The sequence below is a fragment of the Gopherus evgoodei genome, chromosome 2, assembly GCF_007399415.2.
Source record: "Gopherus evgoodei ecotype Sinaloan lineage chromosome 2, rGopEvg1_v1.p, whole genome shotgun sequence".
NCBI classification, from domain to species: Eukaryota; Metazoa; Chordata; order Testudines; family Testudinidae; genus Gopherus; species Gopherus evgoodei.
The window spans coordinates 260,798,453-260,825,267 of NC_044323.1; the positions used below are offsets into that span (position 1 = coordinate 260,798,453).

Sequence of the window (26,815 nt, forward strand, 5' to 3'; positions counted from 1 at the left end):
CACGTGAGCCGTACGTGAGCTCTTCCGGTGGTTGGTGTGGCTAATGAGCGCTGACTCGACCCGGAAGCGTGGCGGGCCGGTTCCGGTCTGTGCCGCCGTGAGGAGCGCGGCGCGGCGCGGCGCGGCGGCAGGATGAGGGTGAAGGTGCTGAGCCGGAACCCCGATGATTACATCCGCGAGACCAAGCAGGATCTCCAGCGCGGTGAGCGCGCGGGCAGGCGGTTGGTTGGGGAAATCTTCGGTCCGCGCGACGGACAGGGGCTTGGGCTGATCCTGGCGCAATGGCTGCGTGTGCCGGCCGGGTGCTCAGCCGCGTTCCCCGGGGCCCGCCTTGTGCTGGGCTAGGCGAGGGTCTGACCTAGAAGTCTCTTGGACTGGGGTGCGTGTATGTACAGCGCCTGGCATAGCAGGGCCCGGGCCCCGCACGTGGCGCCGTCCCAGGCTGCAAGTAAGTAATGATAATACTGTCGGGGGGCGGATGCAGTGCCAAACTGACTTCCCTGCCCCCCTTATATGTTACGACCCCCTGCTGGTTTTGGCAGCCGCCCGGCCCCCATTCAGCGCCTGGCTGGACTGTGCTTTGGCATCTGGTGTCATTGTCTAGTGCAGGGGCCAGCAACCTTTCAGAAGTGGTGTGGATGTGCTGAGTCTTCATTTATTCACTCTAATTTAAAGTTTAGTGTGCCAGTAATTTTAATGTTTGTAGAAGGTCTCTTTCTATAACTTTATAATATATAACTAAACTATTGTTGTGTGTAAAGTCAATAAGTTTTTTTAAATGTTTTGAGAAGTTTCATTTAAAAGTAAATTAAAATGCAGAGCCCCACCCCCACCCCCTGGACACGGTGGCCAGGACCTGAGCAGTGTGAGTGCCACTAAAATCGGCTCATGTGCTGCCTTTGGCATGTGTGCCATAGGTTGCCTACCCCTGGTCTGGTGCAAGTGATGGTGCCACGCTCATTGCGCACCTCCAAGTGCTGTAATGCCTGAGGATGTTTGCGCTCTTCTGTGGTTCTCCTTGTTGCCAGCACACAGGGTGCCCGAGGACAGCAACAGTGGGGGTGTTCGTCGCCCGGTGTGCTTCACGCCAAAGAACACACCAAGGTGGAGAAGCAGACTAAGTTTATTTGAGATCTCAAAGCAAACCTGATGCACGGAGACAGGCACGTCTCAGATCATGCACACTGATACAAACAGTTTCTCTCTTTTTATACATACTTTAGCCAAGCCGTTTCTACTACCCCCCATGCCCCCCTCTTCCCCCCCTCCCGCCTTTCCTGTGACTGTTACAAAAGCAATTATCCCATGTAGATAGATTAGTAGGTGCCAGGAGTGATCTATCTTCGTTAGTGACTCTTCTCTAAACTACTATCTCATCCTAGTTTGTTATTCTACTCCCCTAGCCAGGTGCCTACAGGCCTCATTAGTGCCTCTTGGTACCGGCACTGTAGCTGATAGTTAGCCCCCCTTACATTCCATTCTTTAAGCTAGCTTGTCAGGTCGCTGAGAGTTCAAACATGGAAGGACTTTGGTTCACTGAGGCCTTAACAGGGGGCTTCATTGAGACACAGTGGCTTTCCACCCTCCCGAGTGGGCCAATGACACCAACATCCTTGTCCTGTGTGAGCATTTCACACACTAATGAATTTACCATCTCAACACCTGAGTGAGACAGGGAGGTATTATTATGCAGGCTTTATAGATTAGTAAATGACATTCAAGGAGGTTAAAGCTAACACCTACGAAAGTGTCTGCTGATTTTGGATAGCTCAGTAGCTTGGTGCCCAAGGCACCTATGGCCTGATACAGAAATGCAGTTCCTATTGACTTCAGTCAGAGTTGAGAATGAAAATCAGATTCCTGATGTTTCAGATTGGATACTTAGAAGTTGAGGAACGTAAAATTAGTGTTCTCCTCTGCAAAGTCTGGTTTAAGTAATTTCCTTACAATGGCATAGAAAGTCTGTGTCAAAGCCTGGATTAGAAACTCGTTCTACTGGGTCCTGCCCAAGTACCTTCACCAGAACACACTACATTCCCTTTCTGCAGTCTGTGCCACTATCCATCGTTCAACTTACTCCCAACAAGAACTCATTCACCACTGAAACTGTGTTCTGAATGAGTCAGGGGTCTTATGGAAAAAATAGTTGTGATCATGGTGTCTAATGCTAGTGAATAGGATATCAGAATTAAGGATATGTATACTAGCTTAACTTTGACATTTCTGAACAGTTGAATGCTTCGCTTTGGAGCATCAGTATTCTTTTAGTGTAGGGATATATTTTTCTGTTAAATTTCCCAGGCTGAGTTTTCATCTTGTGCATTTATTTTTTTAGACAGGTGTATAATGTTCTGCATTACCCAATAGGAAGAGGACTGCCTCTTTCTATATAAGGACATGCCCCGATAATGTATTGGGAATTGGGAATGCAGGGTTCTGTTTCTGATTCTTGATATGGATCATGATCTAGATGAGATATTCAACAGGCGGCCCACAGGCCAAATCTGGACCACCAGATGTTTTGAATGGACCCTGAAATATTTTTATTTACTTATTACTTGTTACTATTTTTCTCTGGAGTCTGGACCTTGACTGTACCTTAACCAAGAAATTTGGACATTGACAAAAATTAATTGGCTACCCTGAGGTTAGAGGAAGGGTCTGGGAGTTATGACTCCAGCCTGCTACTTATTTTTCAGTGATGGTTTGCCCTTATGTAATGCTTGTTTATCTATGGATCCAATGGCATCTAGTAAAGATGGGTGTGTCAGAATATTACCATGTTACGGACAGTCTTGTCCTGGTCAGATTTGACACGTTCTTTTTGAGAGACGCTGTGAACGTGGTCTAATGTAGGGGTTCTAAACCTTTTTATTTCTGAGGCCCTGCCAACATGCTATAAAAACTCCATTGCCCACCTGTGCCGCCACAAATGGTTTTTTGCATGTAATACTTCTGTGGGAATTCTTCACCACTGTGTATGCGCAGAATTTGTCCCCACAGATTTCTTTGCTTCCCCGCAGAAAAATGACTTTCTGATGGGGAAGCAAAGGCATGCTACAAAAGCGGTCATGTGACCCATCCCAACAGTATTATTTTGGGTGCCCAGGGCAGCAGACAAAGAAGTTAATCACTGTGGGGCAGAGGACAGGACTGAGGAAGACCCAGCTGGTGATGCCTACCCAGCATCAGGCTCAGTTGCTAGTCCTGGCTGGGCTGAGGAGGATCAGACTTCCTTTTCCCCTGTGTGGTACCCAGGGTTGTGTCAGACTCACCCCTGATTTCTCCCCCGGCTGTAGGAAGCTCTGCAACTCCACCCCTCCTGCCCTTCCTGCACCCATTGCTCCTCAGCTGCAGGGGGAGGGATCACTGTACAGGGAGCTGCTCCCCTATCCGCCCAACCACCGTGCATCCAGACCCTCCTGCCAAGCCTAACCCCTGCCACACACATACAGAACTTCCCTGGTGAGCCTCACTTCCACTGCACCTGGACCACTCTGACAAGACACCTGTACCTGGATCCACACCCTACTGAGCCATGACCAGCTGCACCTGGACCCCCCTGCAGAGTCCCATTATTGTTGCACCCAGAACCCCCCAACAAACCCCTGTGCATTCAGCTCGCTCCCCCACTGAGCCGCCCACACACAGATTGCCCCACACAGAACCCTCTCACCCCACACCTAGATTCCCCCCATACTGAGCCTTTCACACTTGCTAGGCCTGCCTGCCCGCACCTGGCACAGAGGGGCAGGACCCTGAGGTGTTCTGGGGCAGGTCCAGTTCTTACGCTGTGTCAGGTTAGGTGTAGCCTCATGTTGAGTCAGTGTCCCGGGGGAGCTGCACAGTGATCTCCCACCTCTGTGCAGCCAGTGGCCTGTGCTCCCCAATTCCATGCTGGAGACTCTGCATTTGTTTGACAAAATTTGCAAAATTTTAAAATATTGTGTGCAGAATTTGTAATTTTTTGGCACAAAATGCCCTCAGGAGTAATATTCAAAGTCATTAAGGGGTAGCAAGGAGGGCAGTTGCCCAGAACCCCACCCAACAGGATGCCACGTGAAGCTAAGTTGCTTGGGCTTCTGCTTCCGCCCCAGGTGGTGGGGCCCAGGGCCCCAGGGCTTCAGTCCTACATGGCAGGGCTTTCTGCCCTGGGCCCCAGCGAGTCTAACACAGGTCCTGCTTGGCAGACCGCAGAAACCTGCTCGTGGACCCCCGGGGGGTCCCAGACTCCTGGTTGAAAATGACTGGTCTAGTGGATGAGATTTGGGTTTTCCACTTTATATTCGATTTGTATGGTTTTTCCCAGCTTTGTCAGATATGAATGTATGCAAACTCTTTGCCCTTCAGTTATCTCATTTGTATAATAGGGTAAGAAAGAAACTAAGTCTCATAATGTAGGGATATGGTACCTTGCTCAGTAATTATATTATATTTATATTATTATAATTATAATAAAAGTATTATAAAATGCAGGGAAATATTTTTGCTCTTTGGAAGAAGTGGGGTTAGAAGTCATGGTCATCTACCTCAACTAAACCAGAGGCTATTTTGGTTGTGCAGAAGACGAGGTCTCATAGGCTATGTCTACACTACACTACACTACCGTAAGTTGACCTATGCTGTGCACCTCTAGCTATGTGAATAATGTAGCTGGAGTTGACATACGTTAGGTCAAGTTACCACTGGGTCTCTCCCATCGACTTACCTTACTCTTCTTGTTGGGGGTAGAGTACAGGGGTCGCCTGGAAAATGATCTGCGATCTGTTGTTGATCTGGCTGGTCTTCACTAGATCAACCACCCGTGGATCGATCTCAAAGCGTCGATCCTGGCTGTAGTGTAGGCATAGCCATAGGTATTTAGAACCACAACTAGCCTTTAGATGGCTAGAGTTGTGGTTATATAGTGGGGTGTGTGTGTGTATTAACAACACATGACATTTAGTTCTTGCTGCAGATAGCATGAAAATTATTAATCCCTTATTCTTGTGGGTGGGAAGGGAAGGACTGAAAACCACAACATCATGGAAGAAACAAAATAATTACAAAATATCCTTGTCCATTGGTATTCTCAATACTGGCTTTGTTTTTGGTTCTTTGAGCAGGTAATGTCTCTTGACAATCAAGAGCCTTTTAACTTTCTGTTCTTAGCCTGCTCACGTAACTAGCATAAATCCAAAGTTTAGTTAAATTATGGGCATTTGAATTTCAGCTCTTTTTGAAATATAAGACAAATGTTGATAGCTAGAAGTCTAATGTAAAAGTATGATCTTTTAAACATTACTTGACACTGTCCTTTTAACTTCTTAATTTAAAAAAAGCTAGTAGGACTAACTCTAAACTTAAACATTTCAGTAGCAGGTGATCCTACAGCTCACTTTGCAGTTATCAAGGTGACAGAAATTCCAGTGTTACAGGAAAATGTATTGTTTCCAGAATGGTAGGGAAAATCAAAGGGGACTTTATCTTAATTCAACCTAACTTGCACCACAGAGGATGTTATGGGTTCTTACGATTATCCATCTTATTCCAGTTCCAAGAAACTATGATCCTGCATTGCATCCGTTTGAGGTTCCTCGAGAGTATGTGCGAGCCCTGAATGCAACAAAATTAGAACGTGTGTTTGCAAAACCTTTTCTTGCTTCGCTGGATGGTCACAGGGATGGAGTTAATTGTATGGCTAAGCATCCACAGAGTTTATCTACAGTACTTTCTGGGGCCTGTGATGGAGAGGTAAGTGAATTTTCAAAAAAACAAACAAAAAAACCCCACTTCTTAAAAAATATTTTGTGCATAAGAATGGCCATACTGGGTCAGACCAGTGGTCCATCTAGCCCGGTATCCTGTCTTCCAACTGTGGCCAGTGCCAGATGCTTCAGAGGAATGTACAGAACAGGGCATTAAAGAATGATCCATCCCCTGTTGTTTAGTCCCAACTTCGGTCAGTCAGAAGTTTAGGGATACCCAGAGCATGGGGTTTCCTCCCCGACCATTCTGACTAATACCCATTGATGGACCTGGCATGAACTTATCTACTTCTTTTTTGAACCTAGTTATATCTTTGGCCCTCACAACATCCTCTGGCAACAAGTCCCACAGGTTGACTGTGTGTTGTGCGAAAAAGTACTTTTGTTTGTTTTAAACCTGTTTAATTGAGTGACCCCTGGTTCTTGTGTTATGTGAAACAGTGAATAACACTTCCTTACTCACTTACTCCAAAATCATGTCTGGTGTGTAGACTTCTACCATATCCTGCCTAAGTCATCTCTTTTCTAAACTGAACATTCCCAGTCTTCTTAATCTCTTCTCATTTGGAAGCTGTTCCGTACCCCTAATTGTTTTTGTGCCCCTTTCTGTACCTTTTCTATTTCTAATATTTCTTTTGAGATAGGGCAACCAGAACTGCACACTGTGTTTCAGGTGTGGGCGTACCATGGATTTATGGCATTATGATATTTACTGTCTTATCTGTCCCTTTCCTACTGGTTCCTAACATTGTTAGCTTTTTTCACTGTCTCTGCACATTGAGTGGATGTTTAGAGAACTGTCCACAATGACTCCAAGATCTCTTTTTGAGCGGTAACTGCTAATTTAGACCCCATCATTTTGTATGAATAGCTGGAATTATATTTCCAATGTGCATTACTTTGCATTTATCAGCATTGAATTTCATCTGCCATTTTGCTGGCAAGTCACCCAGTTTTGTGAAATCCTTTTATAGCTCTTTGCAGTCTACTTAGGACTTAACGATCTTGAGTAGTTATGTATCATCTGCAAATTTTGCATCTGCAAATTTTGCCACTTCACTGTTTACCCCTTTTTCCAGATCATTTATAAATATATTGAACAACACTGATCCCAGGCCAGATCCTTGGAGGACCCTGCTATTTACTTCTCTCCACTGTGAAAACTGGCTATTTATTCCCACCCTTTGTTACCTATCTTTTAAACAATCATTGATCCATGACAGGATCTTCCCGCATATCTCATGACCGCTTACTTTGCTTAAGAGCCTTTGGTGAGGGACCTTGTCAAAATCTTTTTGAAAGTCCAAGCACACTGTATCGATTGGATCATCCTTGTCCACATGTTAGTTGACCTCCTTTGAAAATTCTAATTGATTGAGGCATGATTTCCCTTTACAAAAACTGTGTTGACTCTTCCCCAACATATTGTGTTTATCTGTATGTCTGATTATTCTGTTCTTTACCATAAACTCAATCACTTTGCCTGGTAATGAAGTTATGTTTACTGGCCTGTAATTACTAGGGTCGCCTCTGTAGCCTTTTTAAAAAAATTGACATTACATTAGCTATCCTCCCGTCATCTGGTACAGAGGCTGATTTCCGTGATAGGTTACATGCCACAGTTAGCTCTGCAATTTCATATTTGTTCTTTTTTGGCCTGCCTAATTATACTTTTACAGAGGTAAAACCACAGGAGGTTCCTCCGGTTTGTGGTCAACCGGCAACATTTCCAATTCGCGGTCCTCCCGTTCGGCCTATCTACAGCCCCAAGAGTGTTCACCAAGTGTATGGCTGTAGTCATCGCCCACCTTCACCGCAGTCATATTCACGTATTCCCCTACCTGGATGACTGGCTTATCCGGGGGACTTCCGAGGCGCAAGTCCTCAGGCACATCCGCATGGTCACGAACCTGTTCGTAAGCCTACGCCTACTGATCAGTGTGGAGAAATCAACTCTAATCCCCACACAGCGGATAGAGTTTATCAGCGCCACCCTGGACTCCACCCTTGCCACAGCCTCTCTGCCTCCCTCAAGGTTCCAAACTTTGGCAGCCATCATACGGAGACTGCAAGCAGCGCCCCTAACCTCAGTGCACACCTGCCTTACCCTCCTGGGCCACATGGCAGCCTGCACGTTCGAAACGAACTATGCAAGGCTCCACCTAAGACCCCTTCAGTCCTGGCTCAACGCCCGATACCGTCCGGCCAGAGATCCAATCGACATGATTGTCAGAATTCCACAAGATGTCTTGGACTCCCTTCAGTGGTGGCTGGACCCTTCTGTGGTGTGTGCGGGGCTCCGTTCCATCCACCCCAACCCTCGGTGTCCCTGACAATAGACGCCTCCTCCCTGGGTTGGGGGGCTCACCTCGGGCTTCTGCAAACACAAGGCCTGTGGTCACCTCGCGAACTAGCCCTCCACATCAACGTCCGGGAGTTGAGAGCGGTCTGCCTTGCTTGTCAAGCGTTCCGTCACCATCTGCAGGGCCGTTGTGTCTTGGTGTTCACCTACAACACGACGACCATGTATTATATAAACAAGCAGGGCGGCACGAGATCCTCCCCCATGTGTCAAGAGACCTTACAACTTTGGGACTTCTGTATAGCCCATTCCATTCACCTCATCGCGTCCTTTCTCCCGGGGGTGCGGAACACGCTGGCGGATCGTCTCAGCAGGTCCTTTCTGTCTCACGAATGGTCCTTTCGCTCGGATGTTGCTCTCTCGCTCTTCCGGAGGTGGGGGTTTCCCCAAATGGACCTCTTCACATCCCGCGGGAACAGGAAATGCCAGATGTTCTGCTCCTTCCAAGGCCTCTCACCGGGTTCGGTGGCGGACGCCTTCCTTGTTCTGTGGACGACGCACCTGCTCTATGCCTTCCCACCGTTTCCGCTCATCCACAAGGTCCTTTTGAAGGTGCACAGGGACAGGGCCCCCTTGATCATGATAGCTCCAGCGTGGCCTCGGCAGCACTGGTACTCCATGCTGCTGGACCTTTCCATAGCCAACCCTGTCCCGCTGCCCCTTCATGTGGACCTGATCACTCAGAACCACGGCAAGCTCCATCACCCAGACCTTCAATTGCTCCACCTCACGGCGTGGCTCCTGAGTGGCTGACCCGATCTGAGCTCCGTTGCTCTACCCCAGTGCGGCAAGTGCTCCTGGGCAGCAGGAAGCCTTCCACTAGAGCGACGTATTCGGCCAAATGGAAACGCTTCACCTGCTGGTGTGTGAAACGGAGTTTCTTTCCCACCGAGGTCTCCATTGCTCAAATCTTGGACTACATATGGTCTCTCAAGCAACAGGGCCTGGCGATATCATCTCTCCGAGTTCACCTGGCAGCCATCTCCACCTTTCACCCAGGCTGGGATCGCCGCTCGGTGTTTTCTCACCCTATGGTGACTAGATTCCTTAAGGGCTTGGAGCATCTCTACCCCCAGGTTCGCCGCCCTGCCCCTACCTGGGACCTTAACATGGTTCTGACCTGGCTCATGTCCCTTCCATTTGAACCATTAGCGACTTGGTCTCTTCTCTACCTCTCATGGAAGACAGCTTTCCTGGTGGCCATCACGTCAGCGAGAAGGATTTCGAGCTTCGAGCCCTCACGGCAGATCCCCCGTATACTGTGTTCCATAGAGATAAGGTGCAGCTGAGACCACACCCAGCCTTCCTCCCCAAGGTGGTATCGGGTTTCCATGTTAACCAGGAGATCTTCCTACCTGTCTTCTTCCCAAAACCCCATTCGTCTTGCAGGGAGCAGCAGCTGCACTCACTGGAAGTCCGTAGGGCACTTGCCTTTTACATAGAGAGGACTAAGCCATTCCGCAAACCCCCCAACTCTTTGTTGCGGTGGCGGAACGTGTCAAGGGGTTACCCGTCTCCTCCCAGAGGATTTCCTCGTGGGTAATGTCCTGCATCCGTGCCTGTTATGAATTGGCGCACGCCCCCCCGGGCCACGTGACTGCACACTCCACCCGGGCCCAAGCCTCATCGGCTGCTTTTCTGGCTCAGGTGCCCGTTCAGGAAATCTGCCAGGCAGCAACCTGGTCTTCTGTCCACACCTTCGCTTCCCATTACGCCCTGGTCCAGCAATCTAGGGATGACGCAGCCTTCGGCTCTGCCATGTTGCACTCTGCGACATCTCTCTCCGAACCCACCGCCTAGGTAAGGCTTGGGAATCACCTAACTGGAATGGATATGAGCAATCACTCGAAGAAGAAGAAAAGATGGTTACTCACCTTTGTAACTGTTGTTCTTCGAGATGTGTTGCTCATATCCATTCCACACCCGCCCTCCTTCCCCACTGTCGGAGTAGTCGGCAAGAAGGACTGAGGAGCGGACGGGCCGGCAGGGGTATATATCTGCCGCCACAGCAGTGCCACTCCAGGGGGCGACCTGCTGACCCACTGGAGTCGCTAGGGTAAAAATCTTCCAACGAACATGCACGCGCGGCGCGCACACCTAACTGGAATGGATATGAGCAACACATTTCGAAGAACAACAGTTACAAAGGTGAGTAACCGTCTTTTACAACTACTATGTTGAAGTGTGGCTATATAAGGAGCTAGATCATTGGTGACTCACAGTGAAATTTCTAAAAACTTGTTTGTGGACAGTGAGAGATTACAACTTTTTAAAAATATCATGAACTCTTGGATAGGAACAGTGCTATACAGTAAATCCTTACACTGCACTTTCTATGGTCCCTATCTTGCAAGCAGGTGTACTCATGTGGAGCAGCTTCCAGTACTGGGTTTGTAAAATTGAATTCTTGCTAGTGGTAGGGGTGACACTCACTTCAATAAATAAATTTTAAAAAAATATAAAGGAAATGTGATTGTAAGCCCACAAAAAATAAACATGGATATTCAGGGGAAGGTTTGTTTCAAACTCATTGGAATGCATTATCTAAAACTAGCTAGATTTCAGACTGATGGTGCCATTTGACATGACTTTTCATAACATCTTACAGCTAGAAAACTACTAAATGGAAAAATGTTTTGGTATGCTTTTAACAGGTTAAAATTTGGAACTTGACCAAACGAGAATGCATCCGTACTTTACAAGCGCATGAGGGCTTTGTACGAGGGATATGTACCCGCTTTTGTGGTACCTCTTTCTTCACTGTAAGTATAATGTTGGTATGACGTATAGAGTGTACTTCCACATTGATTTTCCAATCAGAAACTTATTGTAATCATTTGGTGAGTTTCTCTATGGTAGAATGTTTAAAATGTCAGTAATATTTAGGAATAATGTCCACTAAACTCCATTTATAATGCAAACCTATCCTTTTCTGTTTCATGTTAACCAAGACTAGCAATTTTCTGGTGTTCTCCCTTTAATAAGGGCAGCTCAATTAATTTGAGTATGTTATTTTACATACTGGTTTTGATGGTAAATTGTGTTAATTGAAAAACGTTAATAGTTACTATGATTCAAGATGGTTTCAGATGAGTGAGTAAAGTCAAAGTTCTGTCAGTAAAACATCCTTTCATTGTCACTTTATATCAAGTATAATGGGTTCAAGTGCACATATACTGCCTGTGATAAAATATCAGTGTTTGGTGTTCAAATGAAAACAGGACTAACATCTAACAATGAAAAGAATGAAGTATGGAGAACAGAAAGAGTTGATGGGTCCTCTTGTTAACAAAAATCTTGCATGTCCATCTACTGACAATGGAGTGTGTATCCACTGCTCTGAAGTAGATAAGTGTCATGAGGAGGAAAAAAAATGGTTCGGGTAGTTGCATAACATAGGAGCTTGAAGCTTGTAAATAGAATACATGTATGTTAAATACTGAAAGAGCTAGCTGTATACATTTTCTCCAATACTTCTAGGTTGGTGATGATAAAACTGTGAAGCAGTGGAAAATGGAAGGCCCAGGATATGGGGGAAAAGAAGAACCACTGCATACAATTCTTGGAAAGGTATAAAAACTTTAGTTTTGGTTTCACACTTCTATTTTCTTGTTACTACTTAGGTTACTTAAGCATCGACTAGTGGGGTGGAAGCTGATTGATTGTGGGTCTGGGATTTACATTTTCTGCATTTTCTCCTGGGAATGTTTTATATTTTTCAAAGACTCAAAAAGTTATAGCGAAGCCTGCTAAACAACCAGTGGGGCCACTGGACGATCGATGTGCTAAAATAGCACTCAAGGAGGATACGACCATTGTGGAGAAACTGAATGAATTCTTTGTATCGGTCTTCATGGTTGAAGAAGTGCGGGAGATTCCCAAACCTGAGCCATTCTTTTTAGCTGACAGATCTGAGGAACTGTCCCATGTTGAAGTATCATTAGAGGAGGTTTTGGAACAAATTAATAAATTAAACAGCAATTGGGGGTATGGAACAGCTTCAGTATGAGGAGAGAGTAATAAAACGGGGATTTTTCCGCTTGGAAAAGAGATGGTTAAGGGGAGACATGATTAAGGTCTATAAAGTCATGACTGGTGTAGAGAAAGTAGTTAAGGAAGTGTTGTTATTTACTACTTCTCATAACGCAAGAACTAGGGGTCACGAAATGAAATTAATAGGCAGCAGGTTTAAAACAAATAAAAGGAAGTATTTCTTCACCCGAAACATAGTCAACCTGTGGAACTCCTTGCCAGAGGATTTTATGAAGGCCAATACCATAAGAGTTCAAAAAAGAACTAGATAAATTCATGGAGGATAGGTCCATTCTGTTTGCCAGAAGATGGGAGTGAGCGATGGGATTGATCACTTGAAGATTATATGTTCTCTTCATTCCCTATGGGGCACCTGGCACTGGCCACTGTCAGAAGACAGGATACTGGGCTAGATGGACCTTTGGTCTGACCAAGTAGGGCCCTTCTTATATATGTGTGGAGGGGAGTTAGGTTAGAGGTGGCTCTTGAGTTATACCTCTAGTTAACGTTACTATGAAGACAAGCCCTTAAAGTGCTCCATCTGTTTGGCTTATCAAAAAGATCGAGAGATTACTTGAATACAGTATATAAGTACCTTCATGGGGAGAAAATACCGGTACTAAAGGGATCTTTATTCTAACAGAGAGAGGCATAGCAAGAACTGGTTGGTGTAAACTGAAGCTAGAGAAATTTGAATTAGGACAGATTTTTAACTGTGAAGGTGGTTAACCATTAGAAAAAACTACCTATTCAAGTGGTGGATTCTCCATCTCTTGATGTCATTTTATTAACTGGATGCCTTAGTCAAATACAAGTTATTCTTTAGTTAGATGGAAGTTATTGGGCTCAATATTGGGTTAACTGGGTGAAATTATCATAGGTCATTATACAAGAGATCAGACTATATGATGATGGTTCCTTCCGGCCTGCAGCCATGAGATGCAAAAAAAAAAAAAAAAAAATTGGTTTCCATGGCATCCTCTACCACAGTGCACATGTTTTGGTGGATTATCTTTGTATGTGAGCTAGAGAGAGATTTTAAAATGAATTATGGGTACAGCCATAAGGAAAATTGCTAACAAGATTCAGCTATACACTTTTGTGTAACATATGGGACCTATTTGACTGCCTCTGGAAATATATTAAACATTTTTAAGGGTTTCTTTTTTTGTGTGTGTAGGTTATATTACCACACTTTTTAATATGTTGTACTTCAAATTAAAATGTTCACTCAGACTGGTGACCACTTAATACAGGTTTCACTATAAATATCATCAATGAAAATTTACAAAGAAGAACTTGCAAATAAAAAATTAAAGGCTACAATATTCTTAAAATAGCTAAATGTGAAAGACTACATGTTAACTGCTCAGCAAGGGGTGACAATTTGGTCATCAGTAATTTAAATAATGTAACAACTTGAAAAACTTATTATACAAAGTTGAATTGATCATTCCTGTAACTAATTTTTTTGCCTTTAAAGACACTGTACACAGGCATTGATCACCACTGGAAGGAAGCTGTATTTGCAACTTGTGGGCATCAAGTAGACATCTGGGATGAACAAAGGAACAGTCCCATATGCTCTTTGACATGGGGTGTTGATAGCATCAGCAGCGTTAAATTTAATCCAATTGAGGTAATGTGTTCTTTATACATACTATATGTGAATATTTTATTTGATTAATATGAGGATTAAATCATATTAACATTCAGAGATTCATATGAAACTCTCCAACCATTTGTTGCAACTGTAAATTTCCAAAACAGTACTTTTAACACTTGTTATAGCTTTTTTTTTAATTTGATTTAAAGTGGTGATGTTGCTTCAGTAGATAATACTAAAGATAGCCGTTTGTATACATACTAAATCAATGACCAACATCGTGTTAAGGGGAATTTTGGATGTACTGTCCTTTAGATTAGCTGGTGAATATGTGAGAGAATTACCACTTCACAAGTAGGGAAAAATGGATTGATTCTGATTTCTGTTTGGCAAAAACAAAGCTATTTCTGAGAAAAGCCCTCGAATTGACTGTTCAGCTGTAAATAAAGAAAATTGAACCCTTTTACTAATGGGTTCATTAGTACTAACGCAAATAGAACACATTTGACACCAACATTTTGTTTTGTCAAAGGAGCTTCTAGATCATGTTTCTGTTCTATGATTGCTTTTCTTCAAACAATTTTCTTAAAATTTTAAGAGTCATATATTGGAAAAAAGTGGTTCTGTCTGTACTTAAGTTAGCAAAATAGTTGCTTAAATATTTAGTGTAAAATATATACTCACTGTCCTATTTTTTTTGTTTTCATAACTTTAGAAGGTAGTACCTGATATAATGGCATGATTATTTTTTAGACGCATCTTTTAGGAAGCTGTGCTTCAGACAGAAATATTGTGCTGTATGACATGAGGCAATCAACTCCATTAAAGAAGGTAACTTTTTGTTTTCTTGCTGTTTTAATGATTTTGTTCATAAAATGTTGCTCTATTACCAAAACTGCTAATCAACACTTAAGTAGCATGTTAGCATGGAGAGGCTCCAGACAGTTTCAAGTTAGTCCCTGACATACTAAGCGTTGGGGATTTTGGACCAAGTGGGAGTTCTGTGAGTGTCACCTCTTTAATTTAGCCTAATCTGGAGTGTAAATTTTTATGATTTAAGACATGCAAAGGGATTAAAAAGGGTCCTCTTTCCATTTCAAATTGACGGTCATACTCTCTCTGTAAATCATTGTGAATGATGTCAGACTGGACATAAGAGTCTTAAAGCTTGTCTACAGTATCCGCCGGATTGGCGGACAGCGATCAATCCAGCAGGGGTCGATTTATCGCATCTAGTATAGACGTGATAAATCGACTGCTGAGTGCTCTCCCATTGACTCCAGTACTCCACCAGAATGAGAAGAGCAAGCGGAGTCAACGGGAGAGTGTCAGCTGTCGACTTGCTGCCGTGAAGACACCGCAGTAAGTAGATCTAAATACGTCGATTTCAACTCTGCTATTGCATAGCTGAAGTTGCATATATTAGATCGACCCCACCCGGTGTGGTAGACAAGCCCTTAGTTGTGTTCATTTAATGCAGTGCTCCGACACGTGATATTTTTTCTTGCCAGAGGGGGAGACAAAGTAATTTTTTTAACTTTTAAAAGATTTTCACTCAGAAAAGAAGATCCAGTTTAAGCCGTGCTGAAAAATTGAGCTTACACATATTTTACAAATGGAAATGACAAGTTTTTCTTGAGCTTGCTTGAGTTAAATGGTATGATTGATACATTTCTAGTTAAAACTGAATAAATACTTTGTTGAATAACATTTATATTTATATAAATTATTTTATACACAACATGTGAGTTGTCACTTGCCTTTACAAAAACATTTTAGGCCAGGGGTCGGCAACCTTTCAGAAGTGGTGTGCTGAATCTTCATTTATTCACTCTAATTTAAAGTTTTGCGTGCCAGTAATACATTTTAACGTTTTTAGAAGGTCTCTTTCTATAAGTTTGTAATATATAACTAAACTGTTGTATGTATGTATGTATGTATGTATGTAAAATAAATAAGGTTTTTAAAATGCTTAAAAAGCTTCATTTAAAATTAAATTAAAATGCAGAGCCATCAGGATCGGTGGCCAGGACCCCGGCAGTGTCAGTGCCACTGAAAATCAGCTCACGTGCCATAGGTTGCCTACTCATGTTTTAGGCAAACCATTAAATGTAAGTTAATTCACCGTTGAGCATTTATGAACCAATAATGTGGTTACTGGGTTCAAAGACTGACTCAGCTGGATGACATTTTTGCTTCTATGGGAGCGCAGTGTTCTGGCTATTTGTTATGCACTTGAGAGTCCCTATGGTATATTATGCAGTTTGTCCCCACAAAAAAAAAAATCTGTTGTTGATGTGAGTGGGAGCCTTGTCTGGGGAAACAAGCACAGAATGATCAGTAGATCCTCAGTGATGATCCAAAATAATCTGCCTGGAAACTCCTAACAGAACAGTATATCTGCTCTTTGATTTAAAATAAATTAATCGATTTTAAAAAATCCTGACAGCAGAATAGGTCTCGTAAGAGAATGGAAATACTTCGTGATTTCTAGTATGTAAGAGAGTGCTTTCAGTGGGAGATAACTATAGCTCTACATTCACTCTATTCCAAGCCATCATTATTGTTTATTTTTCATACTTAAAAGAAGTTCTTAGTCTTGGTAGTATTACACCTCTACCCTGTTATAACGCCGCCCAATATAACACGAATTTGGATATAACTCAGTAAAGCAGTGCTTCGGCGGGGCGGGGCTGTGTACTCCGGCAGATCAAAGCAAGTTCGATATAACGCAGGGGGTTGGACTAGATGATCTCCTGAGGTCCCTTTCAACCCTGATATTCTATGATAAGAGCTCTGTGTGGCTAAATTATTTTAGCAATAGTAAATATAAAACTATGATAGGAGGTAAAATTAAAAAAACTCTGCCACAAAATCCTGGCTTGCAGATGAGAAGCTTTTAAAGCAATTATGATGAGGTGCTGTTTTCTTATAGAAAAACAGTTTTTAAAAAAAAGGAATTCAAAACTAGAAGCACTGCTGCTGAAGAAAGATAAGTGGTACATTGATGATACAATTCAAGAATATCTGGAAGTCTTTGAAAATGATTTATTTTTTAAGAGAGAAATAATCAGTAGAAAAATCTGTGCTATCTTTAAAACAAAGTGACTGTGAATGGATGAACTCTTGGCCTGATTATCAGACAGAGATGCCAGATTTCCTGTGGTGGTGTCTGGAGCTGGCCCTGGCTATAGTGGCTGTGTGAAAAATCACATCCACAGTAACTCAAATCTCTTCAAGCCCCAGACTGATTTCTCCAACTGTGGTCAGGCGTAATATTAGATATGTATGGTAACATTGTTTGTTTAGTTGGTGTTTTTACTTGAAAAATGTAGAATGATGCCATGTATGAAACAGTGGACTCAAGATATACTAGACATTCAGTTGGAAAAGAACTATTATGAAACAGGAGGCAAAGGCATAGACTTTGACCAAATCTGGCTCCTTTTGAGAGGGAGTTACCCATACTAAGACCCAAAATAAAACCAACAAATGTTTAGCCACTGCTGATTCACCAGTAATACCAAATAGTTACTTTTTTACCAAAATTTTAAATTTAGAATATTGATTATATATGTAATAAAAATTTGGCTATAAATTTATTTTTGTGACTTTGATATAAGCCATGCAGTATTCACTTACTGTTAACTAGTTGAAGACCCTGAAATTTTCATCCACCTATAATAAGGGGTGGGGGAGACAGAGAGAGAGAGAGAGAGAATAAAGATTAAATACAAAACTTTGACTAGGATTAGAGTTGACCCATTGAGTTGTGAACATTCTGTTTGAATTGCTCACTTATTAATAACTTCTGTGTAGTTATCCATTTAATATGTGGCAGGAAGAATCACTATGTGCAAATAACTCTCTTGATATGGTGGTTGGAAGTTCCTCCAAGCCTCAGCAGAGACCAGGGCTAACTCTGTTACCACATGACCGATGACTTTTTTTTTTCCTCATCCCCCAACAATTCCACAGCTGTCTTTACACTTGCAGGACTCCACTTCAGGGTAGGAGAATAGAACACATGGCTTCCTAATTGGCTATCAGCAAAATGTGTGGGTTGTCTTACGAGGGTAGCTGTCAGCTCCATCTCTACTACTTTAAGATGAAGCTGGTCTCTTCTGTGGCCATGTGGTTTTCACAAGCTCAGGATGCAAAATTTCTGACTCGTGAAGCAACTTATTGCCAGCGGTACAGGTCCCATTTTTACTTAGTATATCTATGGTATTATACTAACTGCACCGACCCAAAAACTGGTAGGCACTTCTCAAAGCAGACAAGGTATCATCTTGGCCTGAGGAATTAATGAACAATAATTTCTGCCATAGTAAGAAGATAACAACTGGGGCGAAGAGTAGTTGCAGAAAGGACAGGGCAGTATTAATTTTATGTGATTACTTAGCAAGACTAATCCATTTCATCATCCATTAAAGATGTCTTTTAAAGAAATAAATATATTGAATAGATAATAGATTTGAAAGGTTCCTGTTGGTATTATGGAAGAAGTGGGCCTGCAGGGGAAATTTAAAAGTAGCTTGGTGGACCAGCTCAGATATGGTATTCCCTGGGTAGAGGGCAGCATGGCATGGCATAAAGCCCTTGTTACATGACATGTCTCTACAGAGAACTTAATTGCAGCATAATCTGAAGGAAAGACCTCATATTTTGGGACAGGAATTCCTGAGTCCTGATCCTTGCACTGCTACTGAAATGCTCCTTGGGTATGTCACTTCACCCTTCTGCCTCAGTTTCTGCATCTGTAGAATGGAATTGATTACCTGCTTCCCAGAGGTGTTTGGAGATTTGATGTGTGTGGAGAATGGCCACTATTTATTACTTATAACGATGTAGTAACATATAACTTCCTTCAGGTTATCTTGGACATGAGGACAAATACACTTTGTTGGAACCCCATGGAAGCTTTTATTTTCACTTCAGCAAATGAGGACCACAAGTAAGCATGATCTCACTTTTTGGTGATCCCTGTTAGTTTATTTACCTAAATCTTATTTTTATAAAATCTCTTCACATTTTATGTTTGAGTCACTTAAGTAAATGCTTAATTAGAGAATCATAGGTTTGTTGGATATAAAACTTGTATTAAGTAACATACCACTCTTTCCACATGAATCAGTAGCTGGAATTAATACATTGTCTTTTACTAAAAATTAGCCACCATTTTGTTCTCTAAGGGCCTATTGAAGCAGACCTTATTTGGCTTTAACTCAGTGAGAGTGTTGAAAGACTGCATGATTTGTCCCCTGCCTTTGCAAGACCAAAAGATAGTACTACTACAGAGGGCTGTAGTACTATGTACCCACCAGCTACTGTTGTACTCTGAACTTGCTTTCTCAAACTAAATCCGCTGTTCATATATTTACAAGGTCTGTCTGTCCTTGATATGCCTGTGTAACTTATCTGCACTGAAAGTTATGCATGATCATCAAAATCAGGGTAACTATTTCTGTAGGAGAAGGAAATGGGAATATAAGATGACAGCTCTTCGGTCAGCTCTTCGGTCACCATTTTAGCTCACAATAAGAAAAAGTGAGTTGATGTAAGTGTAACCTACAGTGGCACTTGGAAATTAAACATCATTGATCCAGCCACCAGCGCAATGGAAGTGCTTATTTACTTGCCAGCTATCATGAATCCTGGCATAGTGTGCTAATCAGCTATTTTGGCATGAACATATCTTTAAAAAAAAAAAAAAGTCTTGATTTTTTTTTCTTTTTTCTACAAAAGGTTTTAGTACTTATCATTTGCTAGCTCTTCCTGTCTCCTAAAGCACTTTTTTATTTTTGGATGGCATTGGCCACTTGAACAGTCAACCTAATGTTGGAAAAAAGCCTTTTCTCTCTCTAAGGGTGTTTTAAACCCAGAAGCATTCTAGATGCACTTCATACCTTTCTTTGCAAGTGGTCCAAAAACAGAGATCACCGCTTTATTCCAGAATACATTAATATAGTGACTCTTCTTGAGGATACTCTTCCAAAGAACCGGTAACTGGCCATGTACTTGAAAAGGGGCATACATTGGATGCTCTATTTATTCCTTATTCACGTGACGGGAAAAGTAAGGCCTCCTAAGCAGTTTAGTACATCTCATAGCTTGTGGCACCACTGAAGTGGTCAAAACTTTATGAAGTTGGCAACCACTATTAATTCCTCTAATTTGTGTTTAAAAAAATACAGTGGGTAATAGTGCTTGTGTACTGTTGTATATCTTCAACACATTGTACAAGCATTAGTTAATTAAATAGTGGAGTAGCAGGTGTGAGTGGGAGAATTCAGAAGGAAAAAGTACATAGGAAAAAAGACTATGCATCAAATTAATTCCAGCTATCTATCCATCTGTGGTGAAGAGGGTGAAGATCATAGCTTAATATTAGCTGCAATAAATGTTCTGTATCAGTGTCTATAAAGCACCCTTGAATGCTGGCACTATGCACATTAATAATCCAGTTAGTTGTTACAGATTGATATGTGTCAGGTTCTCTCTCAGTGAAGAGTTCTGTCTTTTTCATATTTGAAAGTTTAGGGCTTGGGTGCAAAGTTAATTTAGATTTAGGTAGGGTGTGAATTTAAAGTACAGTAGCTATTCCAGAATAACTGTATGTGTAGACAAGCCCTTACTAATTTCTCAAAACCCATCTAGACAGGGTTTGAAAAAATCTACTTGCCCACTCTTTTGGGGCGCTTTCCTTGGTGACTGGGGAAGGGTAAGCCAATTTCTGTATAAGTGAAGATGCTTTTATTTATTATTTTTTTTTTAAGTTCCACTCCTGCTATCTTTTTCAAGGAGCAACAGGATGAAATTAACAAGACTTCATTTTTACTGATACAATTCAGAACCTTGCAGTGCAGCAATTTACTGCTGTTTCTGTATGTATTAAAGTAGTATTCAGAGAGAGCAAAATGTTGGACACAAATTTAGGAAGACAGTCCCTGCTGCACGCTATTTACAATCAAGAAAAACTCTGTATGAATGTTATGTGTGGGGAGGAGAGGCCAGGTGGTGTGGTGCTATAGGATCCATCTTTTTTTATTTTTTAAACCACGTACTAATTATCCTTTCCTCAGCTCTAGCAAGTCATTACTGTCTGTCTTGTAGATGACGTGGTTGAAAGTGGTCTTGAGTAGGTGTTTGAATTGGGAGTCTGGGCCTTGTGAGCCCACTCAAGGGCATTCCATATGTAAAGGATGAAGTGGAAGAAAGCAGAAGACAGTTGTGGTGAGGCACATAAATGAGGGATGTGTTTAGCAGGAGGAAGTGATCAAAGAAGGGGAAGGCTTTAAAGATGGATTTGAACTTGATGCAGTTACAAAGGTGATGCAGACACACAGACCATACAATTGGTACAAGTGCTCCTGGTGAGGACTGTCACCAGTGACGCAAGGAATGTAGTGTGCATACGCAAAAGCAGTTTAATTACTGTGGTGGCTGTATGCCTACGTAATTTAGATCAACATAATTTTGTAGTGTAGACATAGCCTGGGTGTCTTTCCCAGACCTGAAGAAGAGCTCTATGGAAGCTGGAAAGCTTGTCTCTCTCACCAACAGAAGTTGGTCCAATAAAAGATACTGCCTCAGCCACTTTGTCTCACTAATTAGAGACCTTGTCATACCTGCCAGTGTTGCAAAAACAAAAATAATAGGAGGCAGATTTATGTAAATCTGCATGTTCATACGTTTGCATAGATATACTTAGATACAGGAAAGGAAAGAGAAAGGTCCCCCTAGGGAGAAACCCCAGTGCTTTTTTTTTCTCTTTGCCAAAGTACATCATTCTTCTTTTCCCTCAAAGACCATTTCATTCTTCAAATACACTCCTCGCTGTCACTAATAATGAACTTATGTTTGAAAAATTCTTCTCCCATAAACCAATTTTATTCATTATAAAAAGATAATCTCAATCCAATTTTATTTTTAACTAACAGACCCAAAAGCCAGGGATTTTATTTTAAAAAACAAACAAACCACACTCCCCCTCCCTTAAATTTGTATTTTGTTTTAAAAAAATAAAATAAAGACACTTTACACACATGCACATCCCCAATCCAGTTCAATACTAAATAGCTTTCCCTCGTATTTTTGTCAGCCTAGAGGTGCCCGCACAGAGAATTTTTTTCCCACCACCTTGCTTTGAGGGCAGGAGGACCAGCACACTAGGAACTAGAATGAAGCTGCAAAGTCAGTAGTTGCTCCACATGCTGGGGGCCCAGGCTGTCCCATAGCATCTGCAGCCATTCTAATCATCCTACATTCTGCAGGAGATTGGTTCCCATCCCCATTCTTCAAGCAGGCAAAGATTTCCCTGTAGGCTCCTACTGGGAAAATCTGTGGAGTTGGCTGGCCTGCCTTCAGTGAAGATTCTACTATGCTGATGGGAGAGCTTCTCCTGTTGGTGTAGTTAATCCACTTCTGCTAGAGGCGGTAATTATGTTGATGAGAGAAGCCCTCCTATCGACAAAGCGCTGTCTACACCAGGAGTTAGGTTGGATTAACTGCGTGGCTCGGGGTTGGATTTTTCACACCCTTGAGTGACTTAGTTATATTGATATAAATGTATAGTGTAGACCTGACAAAAATGAGGGCATTGTAGCGGAGAAGAAAGGGTGGCAGGCAGGGCAGAAGGTGTGTCAAATGGAGTGAGAGAAACACTCAGCAGTTGTAGATGGTACGTTTGAGTCTGCAGGTGGGCAGAGTGGAGGATGACGATGTGGTAGCTTATGAAGCAGATTGAGCTAGAGATCCAAAAACAGGCTGAGGGAGAAGTAGAGTAATGGAGACTCCCTTTTCCTGTAGGAACAGGGAAGGAATCCTAACTCCAGCAGTACAGCTAAACCTACCAGCTAGTATGTGTTCTGTACCGTTCTTCAAGTCCTAAGTTTCTTTTCATGCTTTATTAGCAGTTGTCTGGCTTGAAATAAACAGCTTTAGGGCCTAGGATCTAAAAGCTGAGCTTTGTGAGTGCATATAATCATGTACTTCGAAGAAATGTATGGCGATATGACATGCGTTTGATAATTCAGTTTATTTGGAAATTGGTATCTGAAAAGCACTAATCTTTTTCACGTGTTTATATGAGATGGTATTTAAAGCATGGTGCCTGCTTTTAAATAGCAAATTTCTTTTACAGCTTATATACCTTTGACATGCGCTTTCTTGACTCGTCTGTAATGGTTCACATGGATCATGTGTCTGCAGTTCTTGATGTGGATTACTCCCCCACTGGGAAAGAATTTGTATCTGCCAGCTTTGATAAATCTGTTCGCATTTTTCCTGTAGACAAAGGTCACAGCAGGTCAGTGATTTTTTTTTTCTTTTTCAAATCTCTCTCTTGGGTCTTTTTCCCCAAAAAAGATGCTTAGTGCTCTCATTAACCTATATAATCAATAGATTCTTATTGTATGTCTGTAGGGTCTCATCATATGAAGGAATGCAAATACTAAATCACTGTCTAAATTTTTATTAAATATATTAGAGTGAAACTCCTATTTAATGAGTAGTGAATTTTGTGTTCTGGTTTTGAGTGAAAATTATAAGTGGAATCCATGGATGAAATTTCTCTAGCCTGTTAAATCATTTGTTTTTCTCCTCTGACTGATGTTTCTGGTACTAAGGTGCCAAGGACAGAAGTAGTCTATTTCATACAAAACAGTTGACCATTTCATACAGAACAGGGGATACATACACTCCTTGTTTAATGATGTGATGTCCTTTGGGAAGGCAGGCTAATGTTACTTTCCTGTCAAGCAATATATCTTGTAGCCAACACACCTTTGATTTCTGCTGTCACCTCAGACCTCTCTTGACACTATTGCTTTCCAAATATGTCTTACATTGAATATCCGTTCTGAATTATTATTCCTAGATGTATTAGTTTGCATTTGTCCAGGCAGAATCTCATTTTATTTCCTGCTTTTGTTTCTGATCTGTGTAGGTCCCTTTGTATATCTTTGTCACCGCTGATGTGTGGAACACCCACAATTTTGTAGCATTTGCCTTTTTATGGGCTGTTTTTTCTCCTCCTTTGATTACATACAACAGGATGTAAAAGATTCCTGTGGAAGCATTCTGGACACTTCTCCCATCTAATTAACTTCCACTTATCTTTTTGTTCATGCTTCTCTAGCTGGGTTTTTATCCAGGTGACAGTGTTTATCTCCAACACAGTTTGGATTATTTTTTTCGTGCAAGATTTCATAAGCATATTAAGTACTATACTAAAGTTTAGATTTCATTGACTGTGCACTCCCTTAATTATTTTTTCAATTTGATCAAAATCAAAGAAAGTTATCAGGTTTGTCTGGCATTATTTGTTCTCCATAAACCTGTACTGTTTGTGTCTGGTTCCATTATTCTGGTTTTTATTCTTGCTGCTTTTATTTTACTAGAGAAGACTTGCCAAAGCGTTTTCAACACTTACTCTTTTTTCCTTTTCTCAAAAATAGTTGCCAGGGTTTAAGTTTATTAATTATTTCCTCTAGGATGTTGAAATGCATATTAACCAGACCAGCTGACTCTGTGGAGTCAATTTGGTTATTTACAGCTTCCTTAGCGTACTCTCCAAGCTATTCATATGCCCCTTTGTCTTATTAAAGGCTAAGTTTTTTTTTTTTTTCCTTAGAGTCCTTGATAATTGATCTACAAAACTTGAGTTTTCCTTCAGTCCTGGAATTATGTTGCAGATACCCACTACAGTTCCTTGACTACTTTTTTTATTTTTGTATTGCTAATCAAAGTGGTAGCTATTTCTCTTATGTCCATCAGATAGATCTATAGAGAGGGAAAAGAGGTAGAACTGTGTAGCACTGAAGAGGGGAGAGGGAAAGCGTTAAGTGCCAGCTACCAGGAAGCTTGCCAAAAGAAGTCTGAGCTGAAGGTATCCACTTGTGTATCCAGAAGTATTTGTGTTGTGTGTGTCCCTGGTGCACTAGTAGCTCTGAGAACTGAACAATTTGACTTAAGTACATCTTTAAACCAGGACCACAGGCTTGTCACAGTTAGTTCAGAAGACTTGATTCACAGTCAGGTGGGTTAGGAACTCTTTCTTTCTTTCTTTTTCTTAAGGAAAGCTTAAATTTGAAAGTTGAAACAGTAGAGAAGACCTAGACCTGATTATTCCTACTTGGGGTATGGAGGGAACTTTCCTTTTTGTGTATGTCTGTAGTGCAAGTGAAGGTGTGGTTGTAGCATGAGCAGGCATACCTGTGCTGGCTTTAATTTAGCAAGCACAGGTAACAGTGACAGTGTAGATGTGATGGTATGGGCTTCAGCACAGCTAGATGCCACAGTACAAGCCTGCCGGGTCTCCTGTGTACATATTCTTGTTGCTAGCCCACGCTGAAGCCTGTGCCGCCACATCTACACTATAGTTACCTGTGCTAGCTAAATTAAAACTAGCAATAGATTGTCTACTCATCACACTTTACTTGTAGTGTAGACATATCTTAAGTGCGGAGGGGAGCCTTTTTGGAAGACCTTACATGATATGAGGAAGCAGTAAACACTCTTGTTGGTATTCCAAAGTTCAGCCTTGAAGACATATGCCCTCAAAGGTAGACACAACTCCCATTTTACACAGATATGAAAAGGCAGAATTTATGGCTCGATTCTAAGGGCATGGTTACACTTGCAGATGTAGAGCTCTGTGAGTTACACTAGCCCTCGGAGACCGCAGCAGGGAAAGCGCTGCAGTGTGTTCACGCTGTCAGCTGCAGGCGCAGTGGTGTGGCCACATTTGTGGCACTTGCAGCAGCATTGGGAGTGGTGCATTATGGGCAGCTATCCCACAGAGCACCTCTTCTCATTCTGGCGCTGTGACTTGTGGGAAGGGGGGCATGCAGAGCATTCTGTGTCCTGTCGCAATGCCCCATGATGCATCACTTTGCATCCCAGCAATGCCTGTATTTCTGTCCACATTTGGTGCCATCTTTCAATGTTTTTTGTACTGCACACTCTGTCTTCCCTTTCGGTCTGCGGGAATGGAACCTGAACTTGTGAGGAATATGCTGATGGGTCTCGCCAGCATGTCATGAATTGCAGCTGAGTTACTCCTTAAGCTACAAAGTGACAGTGAGGAGTCCGACAATGATGTCGACTCACGTAATGCATACAAAACGAGATTGCTTGTGGCATTCATGGACATGCTCACCACAGTGGAACGCCGCATTTGGGCTCGGGGAAACAAGCACTGAGTGGTGGGATCACATCGTCATGCAAGTCTGGGATGACGAGCAGTGGCTGCAGAACTTTTGGATGAGAAAAGCCACTTTCATGGGACTGTATGCTGAGCTCGCCCCCACCCTGCAGCGCAAGGATGCAAGATTGAGAGCTGCCCTGCTGGGGGAGAAGTAGGTGGCTATTGCAATCTGGAAGCTGGCAACTTCAGACACCTAACCAGTTTGGAGTGGGAAAGTTGAACGTTGGAATCGTGTTGATGCAAGTTTGCAGGGCCATTTGCATCCTGCTCAGAAGAACCGTGACTCTGGGCAACGTGCATGACATTGTGGCTGGCTTTGCACAAATGGGTTTCCCTAACTGCAGAGGGGTGATAGATGCGACACACATTCCTGTTCTGGCACCAGACCACCTAGCCTCCTAGTACATAAATTGGAAGGAGTATTTCTCTATGGTTCTTCAGGAGCTTGTGGCTCACCGTGGGCATTTCGTTGACATTAACGCAGGCTGGTCCGGAAAGGTTCATGACACATGCATTTTTCGGAACGCAGGCCTGCTCAGGAAGCTGCAAGCAGGAACTTTCTTCCCAGACCAGATCATCACATAGGGAAGTCAAAATGCCATTGTGATCCTTAGAGACCCTGCTTACACTTCAATGCTATGGCTCATGAAACCCTACACAGGGAGCCTTGACAGCAGCAAGGAGCGGTTCAACAACAGGCTGAATCGGTGCAGAATGATTTGAGTGTGGCTTTGGCCATCTAAAGGGCTCCTGGCGCTGTCTGTATGGGAAGCTGGACCTGGCCCATGACAACATCCCCATGGTTATAGCCACGTGCTGTATCCTCCATAACATTTTGTGAAGGGAAGGGTGAAAGA

At 42.5% G+C, this 26,815-nt stretch overlaps 1 protein-coding gene across 2 annotated transcripts in view; it reads left to right on the plus strand.

Moving 5' to 3' along the window:
• Positions 1-49: 49 nt before the first annotated feature.
• The window catches only part of DCAF13 (DDB1 and CUL4 associated factor 13), a 43,855-nt gene continuing 17,089 nt past the window's right edge, over positions 50-26,815 (plus strand). The window contains exons 1-8 of one of the 2 annotated variants that reach the window (XM_030553640.1): positions 50-202; positions 5,534-5,733; positions 10,764-10,871; positions 11,590-11,679; positions 13,625-13,780; positions 14,501-14,578; positions 18,622-18,704; positions 22,893-23,057. In XM_030553640.1, the coding sequence (XP_030409500.1) occupies positions 133-202; positions 5,534-5,733; positions 10,764-10,871; positions 11,590-11,679; positions 13,625-13,780; positions 14,501-14,578; positions 18,622-18,704; positions 22,893-23,057 (950 nt within the window). In that variant the 5' untranslated portion in view covers positions 50-132. The remainder of the gene's footprint in view (positions 203-5,533; positions 5,734-10,763; positions 10,872-11,589; positions 11,680-13,624; positions 13,781-14,500; positions 14,579-18,621; positions 18,705-22,892; positions 23,058-26,815) is intronic. The other variant, XM_030553641.1, reaches the window with a different exon arrangement.